At 42.1% G+C, this 26,969-nt stretch overlaps 3 protein-coding genes across 3 annotated transcripts; 2 read left to right on the top strand and 1 right to left on the bottom strand.

Annotated features, from left to right (window-relative positions):
• Positions 1–1,760: 1,760 nt before the first annotated feature.
• ren (renin) lies at positions 1,761–6,074 on the top strand (the record flags this gene model as incomplete). Its single annotated transcript, XM_079172706.1, has 9 exons — positions 1,761–1,837; positions 2,199–2,343; positions 2,721–2,844; positions 3,255–3,373; positions 3,497–3,693; positions 4,859–4,981; positions 5,078–5,219; positions 5,337–5,435; positions 5,913–6,074. 9 exons carry the CDS (start codon positions 1,761–1,763, stop codon positions 6,072–6,074), a joined length of 1,188 nt encoding a protein of 395 aa, XP_079028832.1.
• Positions 6,075–7,825: 1,751 nt separating this feature from the next.
• csf1b (colony stimulating factor 1b (macrophage)) lies at positions 7,826–20,569 on the top strand. Its single transcript, XM_079170710.1, has 10 exons — positions 7,826–7,940; positions 8,290–8,504; positions 10,088–10,201; positions 10,310–10,372; positions 10,481–10,651; positions 10,825–11,026; positions 11,108–11,244; positions 19,906–19,949; positions 20,035–20,069; positions 20,193–20,569. Exons 2-9 carry the CDS (start codon positions 8,463–8,465, stop codon positions 20,066–20,068), a joined length of 807 nt encoding a protein of 268 aa, XP_079026836.1. The 5' UTR covers positions 7,826–7,940; positions 8,290–8,462; the 3' UTR covers position 20,069; positions 20,193–20,569.
• A 1,926-nt stretch (positions 20,570–22,495) lies between these two features.
• Positions 22,496–26,000, bottom strand: fmodb (fibromodulin b; the record flags this gene model as incomplete). The annotated part of the gene is made up of 2 exons (XM_079175476.1): positions 22,496–22,950; positions 25,112–26,000. The coding sequence occupies 2 exons, from the start codon at positions 25,998–26,000 to the stop codon at positions 22,799–22,801; spliced, it is 1,041 nt and encodes a 346-aa protein (XP_079031602.1). The 3' UTR covers positions 22,496–22,798.
• Between the last annotated feature and the right edge of the window lie 969 nt (positions 26,001–26,969).

The following is a 26,969-nucleotide window of genomic DNA, read 5'->3' as shown; positions in this document are numbered from 1 at the left end:
CAGGGTTATCACTAGCGGCACCTACCGGCAGGGGGTCAGTTTAACGTAGTCAAAACTGTTTTATTGACCGTATAAAACAGTTAATAAAATGTGTTTTGAAAAAGTGTGAGTCTCGGCAACCACGAGAAGTCTTTGAGCATGCAGTCATAACTGGACAGAATGAGAGACAGACACAGAGGTGCACACTCACTCACATATGCGACCGATTTCTTTCAGTCGCATATATCTTTCTTCACCAGCTAGTAGCTATCGTTGTTGGGTTTTTAGACCTTTTTTGATGAAAGCAGCTGCCTGTCTCATTGTAAGAGGCAATGAGAGCGGTGAGAGTGAACCAAGAGAGTAACGTTGCTAACAAAGAGCTAAACAATGAGCTCAAAAGCTCCGTAAAGTAGAGGAGAGCTTCAGATTCAGGTGATCATTTTCTGTATTTTCATCACTGTGAGCGACCCTTTTTCAAATTGTAATTTTCATTTATAAATTGATTATTAAAAAAAATTAGATTTTTATAAAAAAACAGGTCAGAATAGAGGCCATTTTATTGTTTTTATATCCACAAGTTCCTCATAAGTTAGCATTAGCCACTATTCATAAATTAGAACAAGCTCAAATTATTAGTAAATCTTGCTGCAATACAGTGTTGCTGTTGTTGTAAGTCATCGCTGCCTCTGTAAACTGTGCGAAACCTCTCTATCATTTTCTGGAAGCTCACAGGGAGTATGGCCGACCTCTGACCTCTGCTATTGCTGTCTGCGCTTGTGCATGACGTGGACGCCCACATATCTCCTGGCTCGACTGGGTGGTCGGTACAGTACCAAAACACGGCCCCAACCTGACAGGTCAGATACTGTGGGAATCCTCCCAGTGTTAAACCCGGTGAGAAGCAACGCAGAATGATTAATCAAGAAGAACGGTGCGACACACAGCGGGCTCAGCGGGGGGCCCCGTCTCCTGCGAAGATACCTTCCCTTGACCCGTCCTTGAACTGAACTGACTGATGTGTCCTTTCCCCCTTAGCCTGTTTATGTGAGAATCAATACTGAAGTGGTGCACAGGCTGCAGTGGACTTTGCATGATAAAAGAAGTCTAGCAGGGTCAACAGAGAGGTGTAAAACTCTATCTGTCTCACAGATAAGGCATTGACGGCTGTGGGAAAATGAGACAAGACGAGATAAATGTTATCAACTGCAGCACAAAACTGCAATCCACATTTTAACTCAAACATTCTCACGAAATTGGCCGTTTCACCGTAGAGGATGACTTTTTAAAGTGACTTTTAGGCAAGCAAGCAACATCCAACTAACATAAACATGTTTCAATCCCTCTAAAAGCTTCTCACAGCCCTGCAGACAAGGTGTCCGTCCCACCGACGTCAGCAATCTCAGGAGCTCTGCACCCCTGCTTTCTGTCTTCAGCGTTTTTTCTTTTTTTTTCTTCAAGAGGTCAAAGCTCAGACCTGTCACTGGGACCTGTTTATCACGGCAGGGGTTGTGTGACCAAGTCAGAAGGGTGGAGGGGGGGTTGGGAGGAGGGAAGCGGAGCTTTTTTCTCAAGTGGTTACCTCCAGCAGAGCTCCCAGCCAGAGCTGGTGGGCCACGGGTGGGAGAACAGAGAAGAGCGCATGGTATAAAGAGAGCCGAGGGTCCAACAGAAAGACAGACGGGCAGGTTTCCAAAACTGCGATTTTAATAAACGTGGAATATTCGCACTTTGCATACAGACTTCATCGCTGGCTTGTGTTTTCCGCAATCGGTGAATTCAACATGGCACAACTGATGAATTACTGGATGTGTTTGATTGTTCTGTCATCCACCGTGACCTCCAGCCACGCATTGAGGAGGTGAGAACTTTATTCCTTCGTGCAGTACCGCGGCGAGGTTTTAATATACAGGAAAAAAATTTGACGGCAACCAACAAAGAAAACATAGACATGAAAAACACATTTTTTATTTGCTCATAATTAAAGCTAATGTTTTCAGTATTGCTTAACATGTGCTTTTGTTCATTTTTCTGGCTATGCGCTTGAGAGCAAAGCAGTCTGTGCTTTGATAAAGGTTCATTATCATACTGGGATGACGACCAGGCGTATGAAGGCTGACATACAGCATGATAAATAAAGCGCTAAAGAATTTCGACAGACGAACGCAGCTCCTTTAGTTTGTTTCACCTGGAGTTCAATTATCTTGTTTGTCTGTTTCCAGAATCTCCCTGAAGAAGATGCCCTCTATCAGAGAGACACTGAGCGAGATGGGAGTTTCTGCAGAGCAGGTCTTGACTGAGTTGGCCCAGAAGAGCACAGACGACAACAACGGGACTGTTCCCACTCCTCTAACCAACTACTTGGACGTGAGACAATTTTGCATATTATATTTTTAAAGGACGTTTATGTGCGTGGGTGTGTCGATGAAGGTAACTGAATTTGCTGTTTTAGTATTTTAGTGTCTTGAAGGCCAAAGCAGCCGATCATCAAAGAGGCTTCAGCACATCTCCAAGAGTAAAACTGCAGGTCCAAATGACTTTGGATTGGAATATTCTCTTTGTAGGAGTCGTACTTATTCAATCTCGTACTTCGTGACTTCAAATTAAATTTGTATCTAACAGCACAAGGAAAAGAAAGTTTTCAAAGAGATAATTATATCCCCATCATAACAGCATAAGCCGGTTTAGGAAAGTCAGAAATTGCTTCATTAGAAATGTATATTTTCACTGTTTATACCTCACAGACTCAGTACTTTGGGGAAATCAGTATCGGCTCTCCGGCCCAGATGTTCAACGTGGTGTTTGATACCGGCTCGTCAAACCTGTGGGTGCCTTCGCAAAGCTGCTCACCTTTCTCCACTGCCTGTTGTAAGTGTCCACACACACAAACCAGAAAACAACATTTACTTAAAGGTGCTAAATTCGATATTCAGAGCAGCAAAATAGCAGCAAGCAACTACTGTCTATGTAAAGATATAGTGGAGTAACGTCTACCTGAGCAGAGACGGAATTCACTCCGCCTCTGTGTGTGATGTTATCCAGCTTTGTCGTTTTGCCGTCGTTTTGCCGTAGTTTGCGGTGTTAGCACCATGAGCTGTTAGCACCGTGAGCTGCTAGCCCCAGCTCAGCAGTCGCCACGTTGAGAACCGCTGAGAGGCAAAAGAAAAATGCTCCCAATCTCGTATTCAGCACCTTTAAACAAAAAAGCACAAATCTGCTGTTATATTGTTCCCAGATACACGTTTGTTTCACGACTCAAATGCATTTTGAACTTTTAGTTACTCACAACAGGTACGATGCCTCCAAGTCTCGGACTTACATTGAGAACGGAACTGGGTTTTCCATCCAGTACGCCTCTGGAAATGTCAGGGGATTTCTGAGCGAGGATGTGGTCGTGGTGAGTTCATAAATGATCTCTGGTTAAAAAGATGAAAGGGCTCTCTTCTTCACATAAATCGCTGCTTGAACTTCCTCTCACAGGCTACACTTCCGACCTTTGATCCTCAGCTTGTTTATGCAGGTTGGTGGCATCCCTGTGGTGCAGGTGTTTGCCGAAGCGGCCTCTCTGTCGGCCATGCCTTTCATCTTCGCCAAATTCGACGGAGTCCTGGGGATGGGTTACCCCAACGTGGCCATCGATGGCATCACTCCCGTGTTTGACCGCATCATGTCTCAGCATGTCCTCAAGGAGGAGGTGTTCTCCATCTACTACAGCAGGTGGGTTGAGTCCACCGACCTCTTCCAGCTGCTAAGTCGTTTTGTCTGGAGTCAGCTCTGCAGAGGAGAAAATTATGTTCAAAACCTTGTAATCCCGAGCGACGCCCAATTGGGCGTCACGAGAGTGTTTTGCGAAGAAGAGCGTCATATAAATCACTTTTCCGAAACGAATATAATGAATTTTACCCACATGCTATATTCCTACTTAACGACGAGATTCTGAGAAACAATACAAAAAAAGTAACTTTACTCACTCAAAACAGAATTATACACAAAGTAATGTATAAACTACCACGTATTTTTCCGCGAGCTACAGCGAGCTACGCACTCCGAATGCAGATATCATCACAAAAAAAAGAGAACGTCATGGTTGAACGATAGCTTAGCAAGCATGAGAATTCTACCCTGAATCCGCAGATATCGTTCATATTTCTCTGAAAAATGGTTCAAAATGATGCCAAACTGCTGTATTAGATAGATTGAACCCTAATAGGGATAAAACAAGTGAAATATATAGTTATATAGTATATACAATTAGAATAGAACAGCTGGAAACCTGGTTCCAAAATTCGGAAAATTCAGAATTTTGTCTTGACCTGGCATGAATTCTCTGTACTCCAACCTCTATAAACTTGGCCTGCTTCACTTTATCAAAGCCACTTCTTTTTTAAAAAGGACTGCTGACATGTTGTGCTATGATTGTGGAGAGTTTTAGGCTTACTGCTGCATTATTTCAAAGATAAAAGTGCTTTCTTTTCCAGGCGAACCTGAACATTTTCAATTTGAGCTGTGTGTTATATTCATTCAGCATTTACCAGTAACATATACACTGATATGTACACATATTAAAAAACTATCATAAGTGTTTCTTTCTCTCCGACTTCCTACTTTCCTACTAAACGTTTATGAGCTTTTTGTTTTACGTGACTGAGACAAGAGGGTCTTTTGGGAAAGTACTAATTAATTTATTATGCTCAGATATGTCAAAAGGAAACAAGTTGGAGAAGAATGATGACGATAATGGGTTCCCTGGGAGTTTCTGGAGAACGTTCACAATAACGAGAGGTCATAGAACTAAATTATGGGAGAGTGCAGCCATAGATGGAAAACACTGAAAGTCAGGGAAGACATATCGTGTTAAAGATGATTTATTTGTGGTTTGCAGGGATCCAAAGCACTCCCCAGGTGGAGAGCTGGTCCTCGGTGGCACTGACCCAAACTACTACACTGGAAACTTCAATTATATGGACACCAGAGAGACGGGCAAATGGGAAGTTGCCATGAAAGGGTAAGACATTTACTTCACACATTATAGAAGTGTGTGTGTGCACGCCCATTCAGAAACAATATGTCTTATGTTCCACCTCCTCCTCCGCTCTTTCAGAGTTTCTGTGGGGATGGAGATGCATTTCTGTGCGGAGGGCTGCACAGCTGTGATCGACACCGGCTCCTCCTACATCACAGGCCCGGCCTCCTCGGTGTCGTCACTGATGAAAACCATCGGAGCACAGCTGGATGAAAGCGGAGTAATTCTTCACACACGCAACATTTTTTCCCACAAAAACATTTGTCTGTCAAAAAAAAAAAAAAGATTAAAAAAAAAGAAAAGATTAATGACCAGTTATTACCCTTTTGATCCTCAGTACAAAGTAAACTGTGACTCTGTCAAGGCGTTGCCAAGCGTCACTTTCCACCTGGGTGGCCAGGAATACTCCCTCACTCATGAGGATTACATCTTATGGGTAAGCAGGGGGATGAATACTGAATCATTTCTATAAAAACACGCAGTGGTGGTACAATTACTCAAGAGCTGTATACACAATGTTATGAACTCATTAACGTTGCTTCATCCATCTACTCCACTTTGTTTCAGGTGGGAATATACTGTAGCTATACACTTATCTCACAGCTGCAGATACTTTGTTATTAAATTGAAAAAAAAACAGATCAACTTGTAGAATATGTTTTAACAGGCTACCACACAGTTCGTTTACAGCGATGTGGCTCATTAGACATCATGTATGACAAGTACATTTTGCTGATAAAACCTTTGTAGTTTTTACTCACGGTAGCATTTTGAATGCAGGACTTTTACTTGCAACGGATCGCAGTGTTGCTTCTTTGACTTGTGCAAAAAGCTCTGAGTGCTTCTTCTTCGACCACGTGCCGTTTTATTGGCTCATGATAAAACTGTCTTTATTTTTCCTTTGTGGCTCCAGCAATCACAGATCGAAGGGGACGTCTGCATCGTCACCTTCAGGGGCTTGGATGTGCCGCCCCCTACAGGTCCCATCTGGATTTTGGGAGCCAACTTCATTGCCCGCTACTACACAGAGTTCGACCGCCGCAATGATCGGATAGGGTTTGCCACAGCAGTCTGACGGGAAGTCACACCCGCCATGTTGCTCTGTTTTCTGTTTCTCTATCCGTGCTGCCACCTCCTCTTTCCCCATGTCCTCCTTTCCATGATAACCCGTGACCGGACCACATCTGTTTTGTTCAAATGTTCAAGAAGAGTGCACATTAAAGATCATCAACCTCCCATTTCTGGCAAATCCTGCTTTCTAAAATGTTGTCCCAGTTGCACTGAACACCTTCTTACCTTTTTTTGTTTATTATTAATATTTATAAGCATTTTCCAGCAAATGTGTGTTTGTGACCGCTGATAATTATCTACAGCAACAATGGAAATCCAAATGGTTGTACTGATGTAACAAGAATAAACTTGTTTACTGGGGTTTCGATTTGACTCGGGCCTGACTTCATTAATGACTGCATTGTTGTTTCCTGAATGCTTTTTGCGAGCCATGTGAACGTCAAGTTGAAAACAGATTTTGTGTCGCAGATTAAATCAGCCACGCCGGAGCCGTCCCGGAAATGTTTTTTATTGTTTGTATAAATGTCGAGCATATGCATTTCTAGATTTAGCAAAAAAATCGGTAAAACTATTAGAAACGCATTCGCCTCATGTGTGGCAGTCATGTGTGCAGCACAGTGTGATGTGGAGCCTCTATGCGGTGGGACTATCTGCAGTAACAAACGGTTACAGTAGGAGCGAGTGCCAGATATATCGTCACAGTTCAACAAAATCATCCCTCTTCTAGTTCGTGTAGCTTGTGTTCCCTGACAATAAACTATTGTCTTTTTTCATCTTTGTCACCTTGGAATCCTGTTTTTAGAATCAGAGTAAACTTGGCCCTTCAGGGTGATTTTATTAATGACTCGACAAAGAGAGTCTGCTTACTTAGCAGACCGCAGAGACACAAAGATAAGAAAAACAATAAAACCACACAAATTCATCACATGCCCCTGTCAGATGTTTTTTTGTCTCGGTTTCCGAAATCCGAAATCCGAAATCCGAAAGCGCTTCCTTGCTCTCACATCCATGAATTGTCTGCTTGGGATTTTATCTGTTGGCAGTAGGCGGCGAGGTGGGTGGTGGATATCTATGTGCTGGCATTTAATCAGGAGTACATTCAAACCACTAAAAAACATGTCTCCCATATGTAAACAGAGCTATTTGGGATGGAAACAATCCAGACCAACCACCATGTTTCACAACATTTTGTATATTACGGCTGCCAAAGACTTGGTGGATACATAAATTCAATCTTCATGTTGGAATGGTTGCAACGGCCTTCTTTCTGGATCTCTTGACAAGATCCTTTACTATCAATCCATCGGCTGTTTAACATCTTTTCATTGTTACATGTTGTACAACAGTTGGTAGTATTTATGTAACCGTCATGATTTCAGGGATATATCGTTAATCATCTGTAAAGTTTCTCTTTTTTTAAAAGGCAAAGTGATGGCTTTGTTTCTCCTCATCTTTCTCAAATCAACAGAAGGCTAACCTCTCATACAATACATATCAATCACAGATTAAGTTCATACATTTGTTCACTTTGGGCTTGTGCACTTCAACTTCCTGCCAAGAGTTTCATGAGAACATTTGTAACACTCTCGACATGAGAAACTTGTACCTATCGTCTCATCTAACTCTTGGCAAGAAAGTAAATTAACCGAATTCCGGAAAGGTCAAAGTATCCAGTAAAGTGAAGCGGTGGAGGCGTAGAGGAGCCTACATTTAAAACCTGATCACGCACACATGATCCCGAAACACTCCACGGGACGGACTTCTAGAGCATAGGATCAAAACCACCAATGTGTTTTTCCGTTTCTCAATACTTCCTGGACTCCCTTTGCTGTCTGCAGCACTTCCAAGCCTATTAATTCCCACCGAAGACGTAAGTATAAGAAAAGGGTTCACGCAAGGTTAATTTGCAAAGTAAGTTGTAAATACAGCTGTCAGTACTTAATTTATCAAAATTGTTATTCTAAGGGATCGTATGTAGATGAGTTTCTAAAACCAGAACAGATGTTATCAGCTCCCACAAATGTTATTTGTCCAATTTTTCAGTTTAATAATTCCCTAAGAGGAGGTGTTGTACAAAAAATAACACTGTCCAGTCAATCTGCAGCCCAGAAACATATCCTGAACCAGGACTGTGTTTTTTGTCAAACAGTGGAGAGGTGGGAGGTCTTTAAAAAGGGTTGTCTGTCAACAGCATCTCGGTTTGAACTCACTCTGTGCAGGAGGAGCACATCAGGCAATGCCTTTAAGAACAGCACCACACAACGAAGTGTCCAACTTACTTGACGGCGAGATTTCTTTCTGTGGCGTGGAACTCAAGATATGAAAAGGATCTCTTTGCTTCGATGTGTGTGACAGAGGAGTCTGGTGTTTTCCATTGTCAAACACGTACCAGATGACCGTCCTTGTGTCAACCCTGATTCAGAGCAAAGCTAAGGTAGGTGAGAACCTTCTTTAATCACCGCCGCTCAAACAATATAGACAATGCAGGAAAAAGAATAGCGCGTGCTTTTGTAAGTCAGTGTAGGATTAAGTCATTTTCTGACCTACATATAGATATTATTGGCAGCATGGAGAGAGCAAATCATGTGACAGGTGACATTTGTATCATGTGCTTGCATTTACAATCACATTAATACTTTTTATTAGATTACATTAATTTGATTATCATCAATCATGGGGGTTCCCAATATCAGTCGGAGGCTGGCTTGATAGTCGTTCAGTTCACACGTAGCATCTAGTTTTCTTTTATCTTCTTTTTCTTTTTTATCTTCTATGTTTTAAATGCCATTTCTAACAGATTATTGTTTTTAATCTGCTTTGATTGTTAAAACCAAGATGGAACACGGTTCTTTTCTTTCTTTACCTTCGGATCTCAATTGCATGCAGATTTTTGGCAAACTACCTTTTAATGTAAAAAAATATATAATACATATAACATGTTATGTTTCTTAAATCAAAAACCTTGACAAGAGTTGAAGTGTGCAGCTCAGCATTATATTAGGAACAGACAAACTAAATATGAAAGGAGTACTTCTGGTCTCTGGTGGCTTTTAAAGAATTGCCTTTCGTGTCTTTAAACGTCTCAGATGTTCATCGGGCAACGAATAAATCCTGTTTTATTGCTTTTTGTTTGATTCGCTGGCGTCTGTCTCGACTGTTTGTTGGAGCTGCAGCGAACTCACAGGTTGAGTGAGTCAATGGGTTATTTTTAAAAAAAAGAATACCTTCCAGTGCAGTCATTTTGCCTGCAGTTTGAGGAACATGTGCTTGTCACCATGTTTCAATCTTTAATAGAAGGATCAAGTCCATCTGGACTCCATTCTTGTGTTAGAACTGCCAAAAGGTGCTTGGTAGCAGGCATCATCAGGAAGAGTCTCAAAGGATATGTCTCCGTGGTAGAGGGCACTGTTTGACCGTAACTGTGATTTATCTAACAGAGGCGAGGTTCCTCTGAGGTCACTCAAACATCAGTCACTGGTAGCGCTGCATGCTGCAAAAACTCCACCCCGAAACCCGATACTTTAACCCAAGTCAAGAAGCATATTGTAGCACACAAATATTGGCCCTGGGTGGAAATAAATTGTTGACACAGAGCTGCTCGTCTTGCGTACTTTGGACGGTATACTGTTCAACTGTTCTGGCACAATCAGGAGGACATTCCATTTAGGTTTACATTGAACTTGGTTTGCCTCGTAAAAATCATTTATAAGAAAAGGCTTTTTACGAATACAAGATGATCACAATTAGGGAGGGAAAAGTGAATCAGAGTGAGAGAAACTACCACGTGGAGCGCATTCATATTGAAGTAGTTAAGTTCAGGATGCCTGGTAGAGTTGGTGGTTGAGAGCGTTCCGCATTTCTTTGTTTTAGCATGCAAAATCAACTTGAGTAAGCTTGTCAAGTAAAAGTATATTTGAATGATTGCACTTTCCGGCCGAGTAAATAATCATGCGTGTGTCAGACGTAAAGAGAATGAGTGGTAGACGTGAAGGTAAAGTGTGGTTGTGTTGGTTGCAGGTAAAGTGTCTGTGTGTACTTATGTTCCTGAGCTTCCCCCTGACTATGGCTGAGGTACCTGGACCATGCAGACACTCCATCACAAGGGAGCACCTGCTGACAGTCAGGCATCTGGTAGGTGTTGAAATATTAGAAACACATTTGTTGAATCAACATCAGAAACAATGTGGCGATCCCGCTGCGCGACGTGGGCTGATACTCTCCACGTTGTTTTTTCTGCAGATGGACAACCAGTTGCGGAGCGGCTGCACGATAACCTACACATTCATAGAACGGAGAAGTTTGGTAAGGTAACTTTTGTGTTATGGGACTGTTTTCTTCCAAAGCCTTTGATTCAATTTCCAACTTTCCATTAACTGAAGTTTATTACCTCGTGTTCTGCTTTCCCCACAGAGCAAGTGTTGCTTTGTAAAAGCTGCTTTACCCTGGATCCTGGAGCTCCTCACCACCCACTTCAAATACAGTCGGGGTTCAGTCAACGACGGCTACGTTCAGTCCCTGAGAGCGCTCATCCTCAACATCTACTCTCAGAAATGCGTGCCTCAGATAAATGAAGAGTTCGAGGTGAGTGCGTGTTTCTGGGTGCAGCCTGTAGCTCCAGACTGAAGGATTACATTTTCAATAATGAAAAACATGAAGAACAAATATTTGATGTGAGGAATATGCCCAGCGCGAGAAGATAAATCTGAGATACTTGTGAAAAAAATGTTAAGTATGTTCCTGGGAATCTGCCGCAGGATAAGCCAGAGAGTTTTGAGGTACTCTACAGAGGGTCCACCTTAGAGGCGCTGCAGAGGGCTTCGGAGGTGCTGTCTGTTTACTGGGAGCTGGTGACGACGAGCGACGCGCCGGTCGACTGGAGATGCCAGCACGAATACACAGAAATCTTTGGCTCCACCACAGAGTATTACACAGAGTCACCCACTCAACATTTTACAGGTGGGAATCTCTTCTGCAAAAAATGAATGATGCAGATATGCGGAGCCTCTGAGATCACAGCATTAGTGTCTTTTTCTACAGACAGTTATGGTAGGAGCTCGGCGAAGGCCTCGCAGAGAAGACCGGTCAGAGACCTGTATATCCTCGGCTTCATCCTGGTCTCCATCTGTGGAGGACTGCTACTGATACTCACTCTCTACTGTGTCATCACACAAAAGGTACAAGCACTTCTGTTTTGTTGATTTTCTACATCACATGTGCTCTAATAAAGTTAAACCATGCGTTCCAGGCATGTTGCACTCGAGCAGGCCATGGCAGCCTGCCTGTGCCCTCTGTGGCACTCCCTCTGGCAGAAGTACCAGCCCTCCTTCACTGGTAAACACTGAGCACAATAAAATACGGACTGGACTTAACGGGGAAGAGTAGAAGGGCTATTGGGCAGCAGCACATGCACAAAAGTCTCCGAATGCAAATGAGTGCATTTATCCACATTACAAAGGCAAAGCAAGTTTATTTATCTAGCGCCTTATTGTATACAGAGATCATTCAAAGTGCTTTACGGGCAATGAAGGAAGGAAAGGTAGACGTATACAATAACAAAAATTAAAGTACTGGACAGTTTTAAACCATCCATCCATCCTTTGTCTTCCGTTTATCCGGGATCGGGTTGCGGTGGCAGCAGGCCAAGCAGGCTGACCCAGACTTCCCTCTCTCCCGTAACATTTTCCAAGTCATACTGGGGCATCCCGAGGCATTCCCAGGCCAGCTGGGAGATGTAATCCCTCCAGCGTGTTCTGGGTCTTCCCCGGGGTCTCCTACCAGCTGGGCGTGTCCGGCTGGTAGGAGCCAGCCAGGCAAACCAAATCACTTAAATAATATTTTAAAAATCCCATAAGTAAGGGACAATGTCTGATGAGGTGTCCATTATCAGAAATGAATGGACAAAGTGGAGGCCAGAACCATTGAGTTTGCAACAAAATCTTTTTTCACAAGCCATTCACTCGGTTCCCCTGGTAACCCCAATGGTTTGATTACACCTGGAACAATCATTACCATCCAATAGTTCTCATGCAATGGAAATGTTCACTGCTCCAGTATATAGGACGGCCCTTCTTAATTTAGAATAGTGAACAGTCAGTCTTACTGGAACCAGTTAGAAGTTGTCAATTATCAGGGAATTAATGGACATCCTGCAGCCAATCAGTATTGAGTATTCACCCAGACCATGATATAAATCTGCAGTATATTTTGTGCCCAGACCATTGAGTGACTTAGAGACAATAAAGGCTTAAAAGCAATTCTATATTTAACTGGAAGCCAGTGGGATCTAATAATTGGAGAAACGTGTTCTCTCTGTTTGGTGTTTGTTAGTGTTCTAGCAGCAGCAACTCACATGAATGTCTGGATGCTCTTATTGGGAGGCCAGTAATGAGTGCATTTCAGTAGTCCACACTACAGGAAATAAAAACGAGAATGATCTTTTCTAAACCTTGTTTGCTTGTTAGTTTTAGTGACAGCCTTCCTTTTATATTGCCAAAGAGAATCTTTTAAAATTAGATAGATTTTTTTACTAGACAGATCTGGGTGTCATCTGCATAGAAATAATAAGCAACCTAATGGTCCGAGGGAATTTGACCAAGAAGAAGCTTGTAAATGCAGAATAGGAGGGGCCCAAGAACTGATCCTTGTGGGACTCCATAAGTCATTATGAACCTTGCAGATTCATAATTGCAGACTAAGTAAACCCTGCTTTCTAAGAATGACCTGATCCAATTGTGGACCGTTCCTGAGAGCTCAACCCAATTTTCCAGTCTATCTGGAAGTATTTTATGATCCACAGTGTCAAAAGCTGCGGTAAGATACAATAACACCAGGACTGTGTGACTAACCAAATCCTTTTTCAAGCAGTTCAGAATCTTATATGCGAGCAGTTTCAGTGCTATGATGTGGGCAGAAACCTGATCGGGGCCGCCAAAGACAACGAAATGGAGATCTTTGAAACTGCAAACCTGATTGTGAATGAGTTGCTTATGGAAATATACTAGACTGAAAGGTTAGGTACAACAAGCTGAGGCCCTTGATCAACACTTGTTTGTTTGTCGTTTTGTCCTTTTTTTTTTACATGTTCATGCCCTATTGTTATTTATTCTTTATGCGCATTTCTATTCTGAAAATCGTTAATAAAGACTGAAATTAAAAAAAATACTACTACTTTAAGAACCCAATAAAGTAAATGCCCTGAAATAGCACCAGCTGCGCCTTGGGCTATTCTTAAGTTATTCAGTCAGAGCAGTGGTTTTCAATACATATTTGTCCTTCTTCATGGAGCCTAGGTAATACTAATATAGTTCAATAATCAAACAAACTCCATTTCACCAAATGCATATTTGCATCAAGCAAGGCTTTTATGTCCAATTAAAAAGAGCTGAAGAAGACAATGAATCAAAAGCCCTGAAACAGTATCAGCTGCCGTGCAGTAATGTGAAAACAGTTTCTTGAATTATAACCTGGCATTTATTTATAATGTGTTACACTCTGTGGTATGTTTCTTTAACACACAGCTCCTCACAGGCCAACAAGCTGTAAAGAAGTCCCACTATCTGAAAATCTGGGAATGGTTTAGTCATTACCGAGGACCAGCCCTCCCTGGCTGGTCCTCTGTAATGGCTAAGCACAACAAAAGAAGGTGGAGACTGAACCTACTGGTGAGAGCAGGGCTGCTGTTCTGCAGCAGCATGTGCAAAAAAGTATGCATGTAGAAATGAATGCATTTATGCCCTATTTCCTCTCCGGGGCTTTTTGGCATCTGTTTCAAATAATAGTAAAACGGAGCAAGGCGAGGCACCTTCATTTCTATAGCACATTTAATACACCAAGGAAGTTTTGCGCTTTACAGGGTCATAAAGTACAGCAAAGGCAAAAGACTAACCATTTTAAAAGTACAGACAAGGGATACAAATATTTAAAAGTAAACTAATGCAGTGAAAATGATAAGATACAAGAACACAGCAAATACTCCCATAGATGCACAATAAAAAAAAAAACACTTTTATTTACACGTCAATTTAGTTTGACAATACGCGAGGTAGAGGCCCAGTAAAGAGGCACTGTGCCCAGCAGCTGGGGTGCAAGCGTCAGGAACCTCTTTGGTTTTTAGGAAACTTTTTGCAGTGTTTATTCATGCACTGTTACAATCTTTCCCTCTGCACCAATCGGCAACACCTGTCTGCCCTGAGCGGTCCTTCAACCACACCCTAACCACGCACACACACACCTAACACACACTGAGTTATTGAGCCACGATGATATGCATCAGTGGAGTGGAAAATAGGTCAGGGATACTACTGGACTTAGCTAAGCGTGCAGAAGCGTGAGAGAAACAATTCCTAGTCTCCAGTGGAAACAACGTTCCAAACTGAAGCAGTTCCAGGTCTGTGTTGCATGATAACAAAATGCTGCTTCGCCGTGTTTTGGTCCAACTCTTGTGACAACCAGAAGGCTATGGGCTCAAATGTCCTAAGAGTTCTAGGAGGCTCACAGGCACAAGCATGATCATAGCTGTCTTTGGGCCCAGTGAAAGAATTGTAGAAGTAGTGTAGTAGTGTGGTTGTATTTCTTTTCTAGTTTTCGTCAGAATTCTAGCAGCAGCGTTCGGAATAAATAGGAGTTGCTGAGAACTTTTATTGATGTGAACAGACCATCGCAAAATAATCCAAATCTACTGGAGATAAAAGGCGTGGGTACGCTTTTCTAAGGTCTAGCGTGCACATTATTCCTCTTGTTCGTGCAATATTCTTTTAGATGGGACCAGGTGATTGATTTGATGTGACGTTTGAAGTTTAAATCAAAGGCCGAGGTAATGATGATTTTTACTATGAGAGACAGGGAGTTTAGGTCGGGGACGATATTGTGTCTCTCTTTCTTTGTTTACTTTGGAAAGTTAAATAAGCTACATTGTATTGATCCTTGTGGCAAAATCTGCTTCTGGGCCAGATATATATTTAGAAAGCAGGGGGCAGCCACAGCTTGCGGACTGATTTTTAACTCTTTTGATATTGCTACTGGCTAACATGCATGTGTTGTGGTGTGGGATGTAACTGCAGTAGCTGCACATAGGAAGGCACCAGTGGCTTATGGTGGATTTCAATTCACATTACTCCAGAACTGTAGGAGAGCTTTGAGTCACTTTCTTTTCATTAAATCACATCACAACTCTGTACAAGTGGTGAACTAATGACAAACACATGGCTCCAAAAATAGACTCAGCGAACTCTGCAGTTTATTAAATTACACGAGGAATGGGGAAGAGATACATTCACATCCGACGGAGCTTTTAACAGCCAATTAACAAGACTAGAGAGCTTGCCAGAGGAGGGGGATTGACTTTCATTCTTAGTATTGATTGTCCATATCCTTATTTCACTCACTGCATGCAGTGACATAATACATGCAGCAGTAGGACAGATGATGCAATCGCTGGCAGTGAATGAACAGACATTGCAGGCAGCGGGGGAAGGAACCCAAATGCAGACCAGGCAGGCACATGTGCACAGTAAATGATTTCCTTTTAGAAGAACTTGTCCAAATGCAGGCAGGTATACGGGCGGGAATAAGCAAACTGTACTCCACGTAACAGGAAAGATGAGCTTTTGACTGAACACAAATATACGTTTTAAAGGAGCAGTGTGTCGGATTAAGAAATGGAACATAGGCCCGATCCTGATCTCCACCCTTACGGACTCACAGGCTTTGAGGTGCGCTCCCACAAAGTCTGTGAGGGTTTATTTCTGTCAAATCATCGAGTGTTTGAGGGCTCTCTGGCAGACCTTTTGAACCCTTTATGAACATTAGATGCAGACTTTGCCTCGGGGAATTACCCACAAATCATTGCAATGTGAAGTTAAACACGGGGTAACCAGTGGGACACATGGAGACGTAAACCAAGAGGACGGCTCACGTGTGTTCAGCCTGGAGTATTAGATTTACTCAGAAACATTAAGGATTAAAGACGGAACAAAAAAAACGTATTTATTTATTCATCAAATACTTGATTTAGTCATTTAAGATGTTTTGACCAAAAAACGAGTAAATAGATTATATGAAGTTACCTCTCATCTTGTGAAGAAAGAGCCTGGAAGACGTTAAAATCAGGGAGTACAAAGTATAAAATAATTTTTTGTCGTCATATTAACTTCATATGTTGCAGCAAAGTGCTGTCCCATTCCTATTTACACCATTTCAAGCCCTCACAGTCTCTCACACTCAACCACTTACCAGGTGACGTCAGTAAGTCCTTGAGGGTTCCTTGAGAGTCTGTAGGGGGGAGATTTGAATTGGGCCTTTATATTCACAACTAGGTTTTCATTAGTGTGTAATCATCTTTATATCTACATACAGATGGAGCGGGTGCTCCTCATGGAGTCAGTCATGTTTCTACAGGAGCCCAGATTGGACAAACCAAACACTGGCTGTAGCGAGGGACATTTTTTGTTACTTCAAGGCCACCGTAGTTCTCTACACGCTTGGAAAGGGAAGGATGAGCGGAGGGGCGTTCAGTTGGTTGCAATCTGCAGCCGCACCACTAGATGCCACTAAATCGTACACATTTCTGCCGAAAATGAGTCCACGGAAGTCCATGTCGGGAGGAGGTCTGAGAGGTGGTTGGTTAAAAACACAAGACTTTCACCCAGGAGACTGTTATTTGAGTCTCGAGTGAACCAAATACTTTTGTTGCCAAAATATAACGAGTACATTTTTTGCGTGTTTGTTTTGTTTCATCGATTGGACCTAACCAAGTAGTTTCGTAGGTTTTGTTTTGTTTTGTTTAAATTTAACAAAGTTAACCACATGTTTCAAATTGTTCCAAACTGCGAACGTAATCCAGGAGAAAACACCTTTAGTGCAGTTTAGTTGAATGGAAACAACAGCATTTATGTGTCAAACTAAATAGAATGGGATCATAATTACTTTGATCAATTACGCCTCGGTTCACTCTGCTGTGGCGTGTCAAAATGGCTGCTGTAAAATGGGCCTTTTGCAATAAAGGGCTTGATGTATTTTTTAACTCTCCACTTGTGGAACCTTATTCTTTGTCTGCTAGCCATTGTCTTCTCCTTTTGTCGATCACTTCATTTCCTCTCTCACCTGCTGTTCACCACAGTGCGTGGGTATATGTTGCCCTGCCAAGTGCCACTTAAGACCTAAGCCCTCTCTGACTTTAATTAACATCCCCTGTGTGTTCAGTGTTGAGAACAGATAGATGCAAGACTTAAAATGCTGCACAGCATCGCCAATGACTCATCACTTGGGACAGATGCATTTCTGTTTGAAACTATTGGATATGAAACACTTATCTCCATGTTTGTGTCAGTTGTATTTATTGTCTCACCAAGAAGCCTGGTTTGGATATATGCTACATTAACTTTATTAGCTGGTATAATGGGTCTCAGCTGAATCAGCTGTGTGATCACAGTTTGCAGCTGGTCTATTGTGTTTTCCCAGGATACTTGCAAAAAGCAAGGGGCAAACTCGGGGTCTGGACAATGCTGAAATGTCTTCAACCTGCATTCTCTCTAATGTCCACCAGGGGGCGACTCCTCTGGTTGTATAGAAGTCTATGAGAAAATGACTCTTCTTCTCTCTTGATTTATTACGTCAGTAAACATTGTAAACATGAGTTTATGGTCTCAATCTCTAGTTTCAAGTCTTCTTCAACACAGCATGATGTTCATTTAGTAAATTATGGTCCATTTAGAGTCAAACAGACCATAAAGCAGAGTATGCTTTAGGGCGGGGCTACCTCATGATTGACAGGTCTCTACCCCGACGTTGTGCGGTCTGAGAGTTGTCTGTATTATACTTACAACTTTCTTACAAACCCTTTCAGTGCGTTTTCACTTCATGAAAGTTAACTGTAACATTTTTGTTCACCATTATTCAGCTTTCGGTTGTACTTACTTCACTTCTGGTTGCAAAAAAACAATATGGCAACGGCCTAAATGCTGAACCTGAAGCTTCGAAAGCGTAGTCCACAAACCAATGTTTGACATCACGGCGATTAAGTCGAATGGGAGCACAGCGGTTTGCACCCTAACCTCAGCAAGAGGGTTCTGGATTTGAACCCGCTGGCCGGCTTGGAGTTTGCGTGTTCTCCCCGTGTCAGCGTGGGTTTAAAGACATGCCGGTGAAGGTTAATTGTTGACTCTAACTTGACTGAAGGTGTGATTGTGAACAGGTTACAGCCCTGAGATAGTCTGGTGATCTAAACCCCGGTACCCGGCCTCTCGCCCAATGTCAGCTGGGATCAGCTCCGGTTAGCAGAGGCCAGCGGTTACAGATAACAGATGGATGGATGTGCGAAAATAAATCCTGCCAAGTCAAGCACTCCCTTTAGTTTAACGTGTCACTGCAAAGACGGTCAAACACTTGTATAGGTTGAAACGAGATGAGTGCTAACTGTGAGAGTTGGTCTGGACACTTTCTCTGTCACATACAAGCTCTGTCCACATGCCCACCTTCAGGGCGATATGGTAGAATATATGCTAAAATTAACTTTACTGGAAGGAAGCCTATAACTGCTTTAAGATCACAATAAGAGCCAAACATATGTCTCTTTTAAATACTCAAAACATCTGGAATTCCCATCAGTGCAGTTTCCCAGCAGTGAGAAGTTTTTATTTTACCTGCACTTTCATACGCTGATTATTGTAAGAAAAAAGAGTTGCAAATACACTTATATATATATATATATATATATATATATATATATATATATATATATATAAGTGTATTTGCAACTCTTTTTTCTTGATATTTATATTGAACTCTCTTGTTATTAATATTTCCATATTATTATTATATGTACTACTATCTCTATCATTATAGTTTAGCCAAATTAAACCTTCATTTGCTCTTCATATGTTGTTTGTCTTTTTTATCTTTTTCTTGTTTAAGTTGAGCCCCCCAGCTCAACCTCTAAGCCCGAGGTTGAGATGGGGGGCAGTAAATCCTGGTGGCCTTTGTATTTATTGTATATTTGCTTTTAACAATGAAAATCTAGGAGGGAGGAGACCCCGGGGAAGACCCAGAACACGCTGGAGGGATTATATCTCCCAGCTGGCCTGGGAACGCCTCGGGATCCCCCAGTATGAGCTGGAAAATGTTGCGGGCGAGAGGGAAGTCTGGGTCAGCCTGCTTGGCCTGCTGCCACCGCGACCCGACCCCGGATAAGCGGAGGAAAATGGATGGATGGATGGATGGATGGATGGATGGAATCTAATAAAGAGATTATTTTTAAATATCAAAATGAATCATAAAATGCGACACTGAAAATACAAAAGACTAGAAAAGTTCTAGAAACTGAGCCGTGATGAACGTTGCGTTGCCATCCGGGAGGAGAGGTTGTGTTTGCTTTGTCTGCAGGGGGGGAGACGGTAACATGAACATGTGCCTGCGAAGGACTTTAAAGTGACACTTAAACCAAAACTTTCATTCATTGACTGTGAAGAGCTCAGCTGCTGCACATTTGAAAGGTGCCTTTAGAAAAATATTGTTTCCTCAGTGAAGGAGAATAACGCTGTGTTTGGAATCACATCAGTGGATTTCAATAATAACAACCTTGCTCGGTGGAGAAAGAAATATTAAATCGCCCATAAAAGTTGTTCTACTTCCAGCAGCATTGCCCTCTCATTTTGTGTTCTCAGCTTGTTCCAACTATGACACATTTCAGCCAAAATAGAGTTTATTATGTCTCAATCTTCACAGAAGTCAGAAGTCAGAACTCTGGCTTTTTGTTTGCAAAATATTTTATTTCTTTAAAGTTTAAGAAATGTATTTAGTGAATACTTGTTTTTACGAAAGTATTTTCTTTTCCAAAACAGATAACTCACAACCCTCACAGATCAAGATCATATACGAACTCAAGGTAAGAACAATTCTTTCAATTATGATCTTTCCCATGTTTATTGAAGTCATCCTAATGCATTCCTTTGTCATCTGGACCAACACAGAGACCGGCAGGATATAGAGCTGGAGCCACAATAATGTGAGTATCCTTCTCACTTATATCAAAGAGCTACAGCAGCAGGAGCTGGCGCATGATTAACAACTGTGTAAACGTCAATGACTGCAGTGCACACACCCATCTCCAGATTCTTTGTATTTTCAGTGATTCTCTCACTCCGCGGGCAGCAAAGAGCACATCGCTGCAGCAGCAGACGGAGCCCTCGACGAGCTGCACATTCTTTCCATCGTGAACAAGTTTTCATCTTAGTGTTGTTGTTTTTTTGCAATGTTCACCGTTTTAATCAGAAGCTTGGCTTTGACTGAGAGCAAAGATGGGCCTTATTTTGAATAATATGGTATGTATATTATGTTTGTGCGTTATGTATTGCAGATATCTTTTCCACTAAAAAAAAAAAGTTATATTTTTACAATAGTTATGTATGTTATGAACCATGTGTGTCCATTTGCTACCACTTAACCAACTGTTTGTTATGTTGTTTGCCAAACATGTCCACAAGTTATTTATTAGTTTGACTCTATTCAACCACTGTATTGATAATAAAGCTTCCATCGATATCAAATCCAAGATATAAATCTCTCCAGCTTTCCGGCTACCAGTACATTCATATACGAGCACAATGAGGTTACATCTAAAGAGCAGATGCCACCTCATTAAAGCAGTTGGGCTCCCTAATTGCCCACATCCTGTTTGACTTAACACATTATGAGTCAAAACTCTTTCAAAATGTCTTTTCCTGCTGCTTTGGAAAGTTCCCCTCATTATCAGCCTTTCCACAGTCTTCATGCGGCAAACTTCTGAAAGTTATGACCAATGATAACAAAACAGTATTGTTTCAGAACATGAACTCTGGAGAATATTCTGTCAATGATAAAACACTCTGAGCTGTTTTTACAGAGAATCTATACCGATACATACACACCCGTCGAAAGATGTGTCGTAACTGCAAAGGGCGTCACAGCAAGAGCTGGTGGGAATAACACAGTCAGGCCTACTCATATGCTTGCTGCACATACCGCGTGGTAGTGGCAAATAACAGGATAATACCGTTATTTATTGTTAGAATAATAAATTACACAAAGAACTTGGTGAGAAATCTATTAAAATGAACAGGAATTATAATTTAACTGTGCTTTTTAAATGCAAATTGGTCAAAACTTAAACAGGAATTATAAAATTCCACTTTTTTAAGTTATGTATTGTGTAAATGTATTATTATGTATTTAGTTTAACATGAAAGTGAATGGAATAGATGCCGCTATTTGAGACAGTGGGGGTTGTAATAATAAATTGCATAACGTCTTGAGTTTGACAAGAATTGGAAACTCCCCATCCTCTGAAGTGCATCAACTCGGCGGAGAACCACGTCCCTTAATCCTGTCGAAAGAATCCCACGAGTGTGTGTGTGCTGGCCTCTGTTTTGTTTTTTTCTGTGTAGGACGTGAAGGAGTGAGAAAACAGCAACACCTCTCTCCCCAACAGCCGGTGCAGAACCGCTTGCACCCTGTATTAAATAATCATCTCTAAATCATTTAATTTCACACGCCACTGCTTATCAGTGTGAAAATCACTGTTGCGTTGGCAGCGCTCCTTTTTGACAATCAAAGACTTCACATCAGCACAAAACAAGACAAATATTTCTGTAATGAAATTAGGTGCCTTTCTGCAGAGGATTAAAAGCAGCTGTGCGAGATGAAAAGGCAAGTTGTCTTCAACAATAACAACGATGGAACTGCCTAAGACCGGTTCGTCAGGAGGCCTGCCGCCCTTCTTCTCTCACCCGATCTCCTTCTTTTACCTTCAAATTAGAGAGAACAGAACATGTTGTTGCTTCATATATAACTGAGAAAAGTTAGGGGCACAAATAACTCTGGAAACGGATGAATTCATTTTTTCTCTGATGTAATAAAAGATACAAAGATGACAAAAATGCATGATTCACAGCTTTCACATCCGAATCCTGACATTAGCTTCCTGACTGTCAACTTCACATTTGTCTTTGATAAACAGAGCCGTACACGTTGACTACAAAAAATACACCCTAAAAGTCTTTTGAAAATAAAAATGACAACAACAGTTATTAGATACAGTTATTACTGTCTTGAAACCAATATATGATTATCTTATATAATTACCTTATATATAATTCAGAGGCTCATTTGAGGAGGAATACATGTTTTTCACCTTTTTGTAAACACTTGATCACACAACTTTAAATGTTGATGGAAAAAATATTGTATAAATGTAACAGTTCTGTTAGTGATGATATGATGGTGTGACCTTGCCAAATATCAATACTGTAATGAGAATAAGGGCTGCTCAACCTGCTGTTTTATCACCTTGTGCCACATGGTGGAAGCAAAGACTGACTCTCACATTGATGACAGGACGTTTTAATCAGGTCATATGTTGCCAGACAGCACAAGCAGACCTTGTTTGCACCGGCTAAATCATATTTATGCGTAGTTTTATTTTTGCCAGGATACTACGATGATAATGTAAAAAGGATTAAGCCCTTTCCCTTTGGTCATCTGGATACGTGATTATACAGCTCTGGTATTTCCTGTTGACTAATACTGGAACTGTTTAATCATTCTGAATAACAATAGTAGCTCTCATAACAGTTTCACTACACGTTATGTCAAATGTGTTTTGACGGAGCGGACTGTGACATAATGTACGGTAAATATAGCTTCAGATTGAGCAACGCCCTGGGCGAGTTGAGAGAGTGCGAGACAGAGCAAGCAGCGCTACACATCAATAAAGGCAACGCGCCGCAAACAGTAGGCAGCCTCAGCAGGAATGTCTTTGGCGCTGATCTCATTGGATTCCAAACGCAGCATTCTCAGCCTGGAGAAGTTTGTCATGTCGACTGGACCGCAGAAGCTGCTCAGGGAGAACTCTGAAAAGGCACAAGAGGAGATAACTATTAAGGGAGGCTACATGCTCAAGTCCAGTGGTTCTCAACCTTTTTGTAGGTTCAAGGTTTCATTTATTGTCATTGTCAACACAGGGCTGCGTTATTGCAACACAAGAAAAACACACAAAAATATATATTTAAGAGTCTCACGGCTTGAGGAAAGAAGCGGCTGTGAAGTCTGGTGGTACGGCAGATGATATTTCTGTGTGTCTTGCCAGACAGCGACTAACTGTGAATGGGTGGGTATTTTCTTTTAATATCCGTTGGGCTCTGCGCAGGCACCTCTTGTCACCAATATCCCCGATACTCAGTAGATGGGTACCTTTGATGTTCTGGACAGTTTTAATCCCCTGTAAGCGCTCCTGTCCTGTGCCGTGCACATCTCATGCCAGTTTGTAATGTTTCCAGTCAGGGCACTTTGCTGGAATTTCTGTTCTTCCTAAGTTCCCTTGAGAAATACAGACGTTTTTGTTTCTTTTTAAGAATGGATTTCACTATACAGATGATGTGGACTGTAATCAAAAAAATGTGCTACCTTAAAACATATTTGTGTATTTTCTGAGAGTGATGATTTTTTCAAATATTTGAATGTATAAATACAATACAGATACATAACCAGGGGTTCTCAACCTTTTACAGATAAAGTGGCAATCTTGAAGAATTCCATTTAAATAAATGTTTATATATTTGCAGTATTGTGAAGTGGGTGTTTGTGGTGACATTCATGGGGGGAAAACATGCTGTATTACATTTTTTTCTTCATTGCATACACACAAAAACTGAACTATGCACACAATTCTGAAAACGTGAAGGTCATGTATCAACAATAACTTAAAGCACTTCTGTATTGGCTTCACTTTCTAAAACCGGAGGTTGCCGTCCGGTTAACATGTATCGACTCAAAGGAACGTATTCTGTGAAAGAACCGATCGGCCCATCACTACTGTCTTTGAGCTCGAGGATATGGGCGAGTTGTCCCTTTTAAGAAGTGGGCTGATCGCGCAGTGTTTGGTGTGCGTGATGACGTCATCTGGAAGAGACCGCTGGTGTAGATGGATTGATGAATAGGAGGGGCTGATATGAGAGCGTTGAAACTACTGCTTTGTTTTCTGTTCACAAGTAAATCCTTTATCTTTTAGCGTCCTTGCGGGTGGCTACGGCCCAATTGGAATTTCTTGATTAAGGCCTGAGATGCGGTGTACAGCGTAGTAGAGATTTTAACTGTCTGTTTTAATATCTGTCAACAGCAGTATGCTAGCTAACGTTAGCCTTAAGGGCTAGAACTTTTACCGTTGCTCTTTCACTGGCTACTATGGTACCGCTTGGGAAGTACTGATGTTGTCATCCAGATTTTAACTCCGAAATGTCAAACATGTTTGTTACTATTGGGGGGCCCGATGAGGCTAGGGAGGTTTAAGACTGGATCTGTTACCCCCACACATTACCTGATATTTTGGGCTAAATATTGATACCGACCAAGGCCCTGGACTGGAATTCCCCTCCGATTGTCGTGCAGGGTGAATCGGGGTTAAATTGGCGCAAAAACTCCCATAGTCTTAGCCCTGCTTTAGGACCTGTTCTGATTGTTTAAAAAATTATATTGGTCACCTTCCCAAATACATTAGGAAAAAAACATAATTTACTAAATGAACATCATGCTGTATTGAAGAAGACTTGAAACTAGAGATTGAGACCATAAACTCATGTTTACAATGTTTACTGAGGTAATAAATCAAGAGAGAAGTAGAGTCATTTTCTCATAGACTTCTATACAACCAGAGGAGTCGCCCCCTGGTGGCCATTAGAGAGAATGCAGCTTTAAGGCATTTTTAGCATTGGATTCACTTTGCAGAACCGGAGATTGATGCCTGGCCTCTACCTGATGATGTGACGTTTATCTTGATGCTTTTTGTCAATGTGAATTCTTGAGCACATTTAGATATCTTAAAATCAATCCATTTAACTATCGTGCAACAAACCAAACTATCTAAGAACTACAGAAAATATGTTGTTACGTTTTCGAATGTTGGGCTTCCATGTAATAAATAACACATCTAGAAACGTTGTGGGTGAACTGGTGCATGTCTGAACAATTCAAACCCACACAAGCAACATTAAATCCTTGAATACATTGCATACATACCTTTGATCTTATTGGCATGTAAATAAAGGTTCTCCAGGTTCCTACTGACAACGGGGATCTTCTCCAGTTTATTGAAAGAAAGGTCAAGCTCAACCAGCGTGCTGATGTTGAAGACATTGGATGGAAGTCCTTTATCTGTCAGCTTGTTATGAGCCAAGCGGACAAACTGCAGATTGGGATTCATGGTGAGGAAGCCCGTCGGCACACTCTCTATGTTATTAAACTCCAGGTAGAGCTGATGCAGCCTCTCAGGAAGGTTGTCAGGGATTTCCCTCAGCCTGTTTTTCCTCAAATCTAGCAGGGTCAGAGACTTCAGTTCCTTGAATACACCTCCAACGTCCTCCAGGACATTCGCCCGGAGCTGAAGGGTGGCGAGGTTGACCATCCCCTCGAACGAGTTGGAGAGGACTTTTGGGATGTTGTTGTGACCAAGTCGCAGGTCTGTGATGGACTTCGGCAAGTTGGGGGGCACACGTGTGAGCTCATTGTGATCCAAGAGGAGCCGGTCCAGGTGCTTGAGCTTGCTGAAGACCCTCTCGCCGATCTTGTCTGAGTTCAGCTGGTTGTGAAACAGCACGACCCAGACCAAGTTGGTGGCGTTGTCAAACACCCCATCCTGGATGCCCGTGATCTGGTTGCGCTGCAGGTAGACGTACTTAATGTGCGAGGGGACGTAGGGGACGTGCCGCATGTTGCGGCTGTGACAGTACATAGCCGTAGGGAAGCTTGAGGGGCAATCGCACTCCAGGGGGCAATCCACATCCTCGGCCCGCCAGCCGGCGTGCGGCCGCCGCCCACGCAGATGGGACAGCCACGGGAACCGGTTGTACTGCTGGCTGATGCTCAGATCCACTACTCCCATAGTGAGGAGGAACATCACTGTCCACATGATCCCTGAAAGGGGAAAAAAAAGTTAATTAAAGTTCAAATGAAGTCAAAATAATCGGTAATACACTGATCATATGAAATGTTTGGCAACTAATACTGAATTATGCTCATTTAAGACAGATCTACTTGTCTCTGCTCCACTTTTTAAATGTACAGTAGGTACAATATACCTACCGGTTGGTTGGTCAGACACGATGCCGCCTCCCTTCCTCACGTCGCCTGTGTTTTTCTCAGACTGAGTAGAATATGTTGCTGGTATAGAATAAATACCCCCCTTCTCTACATAGCTGCAGCCCCGGCCCCAGACACCCGCTCTCATTAGACGACATACTGTACATTCATGGAAAGCCTACACTACAACATATCACCTCCAGCCATAAAAATATCAATCCCATCTGTAAACCGGTGCAGACATCTGCTTTTTAACAGCCTTGTTTTCCTTTACCTTGTCATGCCTTATCATTAAGACGGCCACTCTTAAGTCTGGCTTGCTGTTTATTGCAGCAGCGTGGAGGTTGTGGAGAGGGTGGGGGGGGGGGCTTATGGGGCTTAAGGTATAGACAATTTAACGAACCAGACGCTGTAATTGGCGCTACGTTTCTTCTCATATAAAACAATTCCACTTTGTTAAAATCTAACTCTGAAGTTGCAGCACGCTTCTGTCCATTATTCACTGGATGTTTGAACATGAACAAAGTATGAACGTACTCAATGTGCGAGGGGACGTAGGGGACAAGCCCTGTCATTTGTACACAATCATATGGTTGTCCTTCTGCTTGTCCTGGTACTCACTACTTTTGACAATTACAGTGTTCAAACTGTGGAGAAAGTTAATGTATGTCTTTTTTGCTGGCGCCTGGAGAGAGGAGAGCCCCATTATCATCGTTGTTGTGAATGTATGGGCCTCGCCTCGTCCTTCACTGGAGCAGGAAAATTGGAGGCAGGGTTTTTTAGGGATGTCCTTCCCCTC

Source organism: Pholis gunnellus (genome assembly GCF_910591455.1).
Source record: "Pholis gunnellus genome assembly, chromosome: 2".
Classification (NCBI taxonomy): domain Eukaryota; kingdom Metazoa; phylum Chordata; class Actinopteri; order Perciformes; family Pholidae; genus Pholis; species Pholis gunnellus.
Note: the sequence above shows the minus strand (reverse complement) of the source record. Positions and strands in the feature narration are given on the sequence as shown.

Bases quoted from the DNA above. Each gene is read 5' to 3' on its own strand.
- csf1b (XM_079170710.1), top strand. From the start codon at position 8,463: ATGACCGTCCTTGTGTCAACCCTGATTCAGAGCAAAGCTAAG. The intron at 11,027-11,107 runs GTGGGAATCTCT...CTTTTTCTACAG, and splicing joins ACCCACTCAACATTTTACAG to ACAGTTATGGTAGGAGCTCG. The intron at 11,245-19,905 runs GTACAAGCACTT...TTTCCAAAACAG, and splicing joins ACTGTGTCATCACACAAAAG to ATAACTCACAACCCTCACAG.